Genomic DNA, 7,445 nt, shown 5'->3' with positions numbered 1-7,445 from the left:
GCAAAGTGTGAGAAGAAGAGAAGGAGGTCAGGAACGGGATGAAAGAGAAGAGGAGGGGAGAGGAGGATGAAAGAGGAGAGGAGGATGAAAGAGGAGAGGAGGATGCGATCGCTGTCCAACTCCTATTTGGATAAAGAGTTAATTTAGCTCGCTTCTTTTCCTCGCGACGTGCCACGAACTAATGTTCACACACACATACACACACACACACACATACCTACACACACACATACTCACACACACCTACACACACACACACACACACACACACACACACACACACACACACACACACACACACACACACACACAGTAAACTAAATCACTTCATTAAAAGAGTGACTTTCATAATCATCAAGGTCACTCGGGCCACAGCTAACGGGTCAAAAAGGGCAAAGTGAAGGCCCACGGTGGAGGAATTGAACCGTCGATATCTATGTCATGCAGGAGTTTGAAGAGAGGACTTGAGGGGACAGGAATGAGGAGCCAGGACAGAGGGCGGGGAGGAGGACGAGGAGGAAGACGAGGAGGAGGAAGACGGGCTCTGCCGGAGATTGCCCGGTCCCAACGTCGGCGGCCATTACTCCCGAGTAGCTCGCGGTTGCGTCGTGTCATCGCTTCATTTCTTACGCCGGGTTTGTCTCGTCTTCATCTGGCCGAGACGAAGAGGGGGAGATTGAGACGCAGGGAGCGCTCAAAGTGGCAATCTCTGAGATTCTCATTTCAATAAACGTCTGCAGGGAGTCCAGGCAGCGCAGCGGGGACCGAGCACCGATGACAGCTTTCCTACATTGTAGATGCACAAAAGAAGAGCGCACACAACAAGCTCACGCATCAACACAAAGACTGCAGACTACAAAGCACAATGCCACTGTTTCCATCAAATATCATTTCTAAAAGCGACCAGCACTGAGATCTGAAGGACTAGAGGAAGAGTCCTTCCTCTAGTCCATGAATTCACTGTCATGCATTCAAGTCGAGGCTCGATAACTTTTCTCCCGGGAGAGATTCAAAACTTTGGAAACAAATTAAAAGAGCGGGAGCTGCGGCGATGATGCATCATATTCTGTGCTGGATTAGAGCCTAATCCACGGTTAATCCCCTGAGGAAGGTAAATAGCTAAATGTCAGCTAGTATCCTGTTAAACATGCAAATTACAGCAGCGCTCCTCTGTCTTCCACTTAGCCCGTCTTCCACTTCGCGTGCCGATATAACTGCAGCCATTAAATCTTTATTGTTTCTTTATTTTGTTTCTCGGAGTTGAAATAACAGAACCGCGGCTGCAAGCCGGCGAAACCTCGCAAACGACTGCAGGAACCAAAGTGAAGCGGTGTTGCTTTTGGCCATTTCCATTTTTATTGCTGCATCGTGTGCTGAAAACCAGCTGCAATTCATTCTCATAGGAGGCTGTTTTGTTTTTAACATGATACAAAAAACCCTGGATTAATTTCAAAAAGTCAAAGGATATATTTTTCTGGGCATTAATGAGACTAAATTAGATAATCATTTCAGTTAATGGATTTATTACCACGGTGCATTACCTTGAAGGGATTGGGCAGCATGGGTATTAGATTATGTGTATACACCTATATATATATATATATATATATATATATATATATATATATATATATATATATCCACACACCTTTCTCTTTAGCGCCTTGAGACCTAAACTCAATTAATTTAAAACCATTTGGGGAAATGTGAACGTATTACAATGTTCTGCATACTCTCAACCGTCTTGTCATAATCACTTTTAATGTTAACACTCCCTCTCCCTCTCTCTCTCTCTCCCTCCCTCCCTCTCTCCAGACTCTGCCTCTCTCCTCGGGGACCACCCCCCCGTGTTGTCCAGGCGGTGCGGGGCCATGAGTAGCTGCTGGGCGGACAGTCTCCAGAACCCTTAGACGTGGAACACCTGAAATGGGGACCGGACTTGCCGCCATGCTGCAGGCTCAGCTGTAATCGCCGTGAAGACGCCCTCTCCGCTCACCTCGCTCTCCACTTGGACTCTCCGCTCACCCCCCCGATTTGAAACCGCTGCCCTGCTGCCTCCCTCCCTTCAACTCCTTTCTTTCCCTCCTTTTCTGCTGAGGCAATCTCCAACGCTCCTTAATCCAAACCATGGCCGGCAGCCTCCGCTCGTCCTCCCCGTTTCTCGCCGTCCTGCTCCCTGCGCTGATGCTCCTCCACCTGCCCGGCACGGTGAAGGGTGACTGCTGGCTGATAGAAGGGGATAAAGGCTACGTTTGGCTGGCTATCTGCAGTCAGAACCAGCCTCCGTACGAGACCATCCCCCAGCACATCAACAGCACGGTCAGTACGAGTGTATCTACCTGAAGGCCTTTTGTACACCTCCACAGACACTCTTAGGCCTCTATAAGTGTGAAAGACTATAAGCCTTTTAATAGGTATATAGTATATACATCATGAATACTCTGGGGTCTTTGCAGTCTCAAAATGGCAAAACACCTAGACATAACACGAGAAAACATGTGTAAAATATTCATTTTCTGTGATATTGTTATCTGCTTTTTACTTAGACTAGATAAGGCTTCAGGCTTTTGAATGAATCTAATCTTCTGTTCGGTCGGTATAATAATGTGTGTTGTCTATTGTGGGATTCTGAAGGTTGTGATAATATGTTGGTTGCAGTGCATTACTATGACAGTGACTGTAATACAGTATTTCAAAAAGCCAACAATGCCAGATTATAATAGTGTGTCCAATCATAGTGACACAGTTTCATGTAGTGATGGTAACATTAGTATGTGGCTGTGATGATTAAGCTGGTGGCGTAGAACAGATACATCAACCACAACCAACATCATTTGTCTTCTTGACTTTTTAACTTGTATGGAAGAACCAAAAGTATATATATATATATATATATATATATATATATATATATATATATATATATATATATATATATATGCAGTTTAAAGCTGTGCAGCATCTGTCACGGACAAGACAAACATCTGGGCCGCACTTCAACCTCCAGATAAGCCAGTGCAAGATCACTACACTAAAAGAAACTTCTTGATAGATCAAGAACTGGAGTCTACATCCACCTCCCATACAACTGTGCCCAGACGAGTTATATTAGCTAATGCTATTTATCTCGTGGCTTGTTGTAACATATTTAAAATACAAGTGCCAAGTCATTTACCAACTGCAATTTACTTCAAATCTGATTAAAAATGAAAAACAGTACCGTTGGGTGCTTTGATGTTAACAAGCACCAACATTTACCACCGCTAGATATCTCAGGTGGGATGATCAGCTGCTCGCAAAACAGGCTATGATTAACTAAACAAGTTTTTGATCCAATGTATAATTAGGGGAATTGCTTGTTGCACCTCCAAACATAGAGGTTTGCTGTCTAATATGCTCTTGGCAGCAATTGTTTTGGCAAAGACTTTAGGTTCTCCTCCCATGGCTGCTAGAGAGTGTACGGCATCGACGAAAGTCATCAACTCTCTTGTCTCCCGTGTAGGTTCATGATCTCAGGCTGAATGAGAACAAACTGAAGGCCGTGCTCTTTACCTCCATGTACCGCTTCACCAACCTCACGGACCTCAATCTGACCAAGAACGAGATCAGCTACATCGAGGACGGGGCCTTCGCTGGACAGGCCAACCTGCAGGTCTGCAGCCCACAACACAGCGCTGTTCTCATGTATTTCTTCATCCCTAATGTAAAACCGTAGCAATGGCAAAACAATCTTCTTAAGCCATGCTCATACATTCATACAAATTTGGTTTAATATACTGTGCTGCCTTTATAATATACCGTATATCCAATTTAGGAGTCTGTAGTAGGTGTAGTGTGCTGTATTGATTTGAATATTTCTTGACATTTGGCTTGATTGAATTTACTAGCATGTACGTTTTTGTTACACAATGCTTTAGAATAGTTTGTAGTTGAGCTACAAATATATTCTGAAATCATTAAACCAAAAACTGATCATATGTGACTTTCCGACCTTCATATAAATTTGAATGATTGATGTGTCTAAAACATATCTCATGAAAGGAAATTGTAAGATCATACCTTTTTTTAAATCCCCTAAATGATAACAATTACTTGTGTTGCGTAATGTTTTGTTAAAACATTCAAGGGGGAAATTTTCTCTTTCTGTCTCAGGTTCTCCAGCTGGGCTATAATAAGATGACCAACCTGACTGAGGGCATGTTGAGAGGCCTGGGTCGAATCCAGTGCCTCTTTTTGCAACACAACCTTATTGAGGTCATTGCCACCAATGCCTTCTGGGAGTGCCCGAGCCTCAGCAGCCTGGACCTATCTTCCAATAAGTTGGCCCGTCTGGACCCGTCTACCTTCACCGTCCTCAACAGGCTGCTGGTGTGTGAACTCGCGGGAAATCCGTTCCACTGTGGTTGCGACCTTAACAGCTTTCTCACCTGGCTGGAGGCGTTCAACAACGTCACCCACACCTACGACCGCCTCCAGTGTGAAACCCCTCTGGAAATGACCGGTTATCCACTTCTGAGCCCGGTGCCCGGACACGGAAGAAATGCCCGTTTCACTCTTTTATCCATGTGTCGGGACGGTGTGATAATTCCAGGGATCACTTCCGAGACACCAGATCAAGATGGCTCAGGCATGGGTTTCGACAACCCGGACCAAAATCTGTACCACCAACCAACCACATCGTCCACTGATGACCCCACCAATAACCATCATATTTCCATGAAGCTTCACACCGTTTCCCTCTCCACCGCTTCACTAGTCGTGCAGATCCCACGGCCATACAGTAAGATGTACATCCTCTCCCAGTTCAACCAAAGTGCTTCTGTCGACATCAAAAACCTTGTAAAAAAGAAGGAGGTACTAAATTTGGACAAACTGAAACCGCACACAAACTACACGTATTGTGTGGTTTCTGCCAGCAAATATCAGCGCTACAACCACACCTGTCTGTCCTTTACCACACGGGCTATCGGACCACAGGACCCGCGAGCCAATCCATCCACTACCACCCACTACATCATGACCATCTTGGGATGTCTGTTTGGCATGGTCATTGTCCTCGGATTGGTCTATTACTGTCTCAGACGGCGACGCATCAAGGAAGAGAAGCAGAAGGCTATAAGTGTGAAGAAAACTATTTTGGAGATGAGGTACTAGACACATTTTATTGTTTGTTAAGGGAAGTCTTAAGGGCCCCATAATAATCCCTTTTTCATGACATTCATGAATTGCTGAAGTGTCACCGCTACTTTGCTTTGTTTTCAATTGAATTCCTGAAAAGCCTCATTTATTCTAACTTTAAAAAAATGTCCTCAACCATACTATTTATTAAGGCTTTGGGACATGCTATTTGTTTCTTTGAGCTATAATTAAAAAGGCAAGAATTGTGTCACCCCATGGTATCACTGAGAGGACATATTATGTATGTATTAAGTATAAGGTTCAACAATTTTGCAACCATGCTGTTTAGGGTAATGTGGAAAATGATGTACACAATAGGAGATCAGAAAAAGGAAACTGGGTGTATTGTTTGCGCTAAAGTGAATCTGTCATTCTTCAGGTATGGCCCTGAGGCGGCTGCTGTTGTGTCGAATGACCCAGGCGCCATGCAGCGTCTCCAGGAGCAAGCTCACCACCAGCACCACCATTCAGGGGGAGCCGGAGGCAAGCTGCCTCCATCTGCCTCCTCCAGCACAGGCATGCTCCACGGCTCTACCAACACCAGTTCATCCCGCCTCTCCACCTTGCCACAGGTGGAAAAAATGGCCAGTGCCTTTTCTGAGGCAATGGGCGGCAAAGGAAACTACATGGATGTGAGGACAGCGGGAGTGGCAGGGGAGGGAAGGGAGGGAGGGATGGGAGTTGGAGGAGCAGTGATAGGAGGGGAGGTAGTTGTGGATAGGCGAGGTGGAGCTGAGACTGGGACGGAAGCTGGGGAGGATTCGGATGATGATGGCCGTGGCTCAGCATCAGAGATCTCCACCATCGCCAAGGAGGTGGACAAGGTGAATCAGATCATCAACAACTGCATTGACGCCCTTAAGCTGGATGCCTCTGCTAATGTCGTCACCACGGCTGACAACAGCAACCCTGTGTCCTCCTCCCAGCCACAAATTTGTATCCCGTCCCTCCCCCGCAACCTCCTGCCCCTTTCTCCAGGCCACCCTGGAGATCAGATCATGGCCTCCTCTCCAAAGGTGCATCCAAAGCCTCACCCCCAGTCTCACCCCCAGTCTCACCCCCAGCCACATCCTCAGTCGCATTCTCAACCACATCCTCATCCTCAGCTACATCAGCCACCTCACCCGCCTTCAATGGCCCCAGTGCCCCTTGTCATGCCCCTCTCTGAGCGGCCAGGCATCAGCGGCGGCGGGTTCCTCTCCCCTCCTTACCGTGACCCACCCCCAGCTAATGCCGTGCGGCCCCTTCAGAGGCAGTTGAGCGCTGACACTGGTGTGGCGAAGAATCGTTGCGGTGCCCCGGCTGCGGGATCTGCCAAGAGCAACAGGGTGTTCAGTGTAGATATGCCGGAGCAGCGCAGTGATCCTCCCAAGTACCCAACAGAAAAAAGCAGCCCTGTGGGTTGTGGCGGAGGGGGTGGAAGCGGAGGAGGTGGGTGCAATGGGAATGGGATGGGAAACATAAATGGCGGTGGAGTGAGTTTGAATGGGGGCGGGATGGGTTGTAACAACGGGAGTGGAGGTGCAGGTCTTGGCCCTGGACAGCAGCAGCAGCAGCACCACTTGGAGGTCCAGCCAGACTACCACAGCTCCGAGCACCGGCACTCCTTTCCCGCACTCTACTACGAGGGCGGCAACGAGTCACCCTCACCGGCTCAAAAGGCCTCCTTCCTCAAGCCACTGGGCCGCACCAAGAGGGATGCCACAGCCACCTACTCCCAGCTCTCACCTTCTCGCCACCACAACTACAACTCTGGCTACTCCTCCAGTCCCGAGTATTCGTCTGAGAGCACACTGCGGATCTGGGAGCGATTCCGGCCTTACAAGAAGAGCCCCAGAGAGGAAGCGTCGTACATAGCGGCAGGCCATGCCCTGCGTAAGAAGGTGCAGTTTGCCAAGGACGAGGACCTTCATGATATTTTGGACTACTGGAAGGGAGTTTCTGCCCAGCAGAAGCTGTGAGCAGAGGAAGCTAAGGCGAACGGTGTCAGGGAGATTGTGAGTTTGGATGCCAACAGCGGACTAAAAAAGAGGACTAGATGTTAATGTAGCAAGACGGATGATGATGACATTTCCTATGAGGTGTCCAGTGACACGGTTCAACCCCCTGTGTGATCCAGGGTTGAAGAGGCATTCTCTCTGGGTGTTTTTTTTTTTTACTGATTCTATGATAATCCATTGACATTTTAGACTTGTTGTTTCCGAGGTTGGCTGTGTTCACCACAATACTGAGTGATAATTGAACCACGCTTTTCACCAGACTACCTC

General features: G+C 47.5%; 1 protein-coding gene across 1 annotated transcript; it reads left to right on the top strand.

Moving 5' to 3' along the window:
- Positions 1–2,127: 2,127 nt before the first annotated feature.
- LOC306737331 (protein phosphatase 1 regulatory subunit 29-like) lies at positions 2,128–7,139 on the top strand (the record flags this gene model as incomplete). The annotated part of the gene is made up of 4 exons (XM_079219052.1): positions 2,128–2,319; positions 3,503–3,652; positions 4,153–5,147; positions 5,558–7,139. 4 exons carry the CDS (start codon positions 2,128–2,130, stop codon positions 7,137–7,139), a joined length of 2,919 nt encoding a protein of 972 aa, XP_079075178.1.
- Positions 7,140–7,445: the final 306 nt, after the last annotated feature.

This window comes from Taurulus bubalis, assembly GCF_910589615.1.
Source record: "Taurulus bubalis genome assembly, chromosome: 6".
Lineage (NCBI taxonomy): Eukaryota > Metazoa > Chordata > Actinopteri > Perciformes > Cottidae > Taurulus > Taurulus bubalis.
Note: the sequence above shows the minus strand (reverse complement) of the source record. Positions and strands in the feature narration are given on the sequence as shown.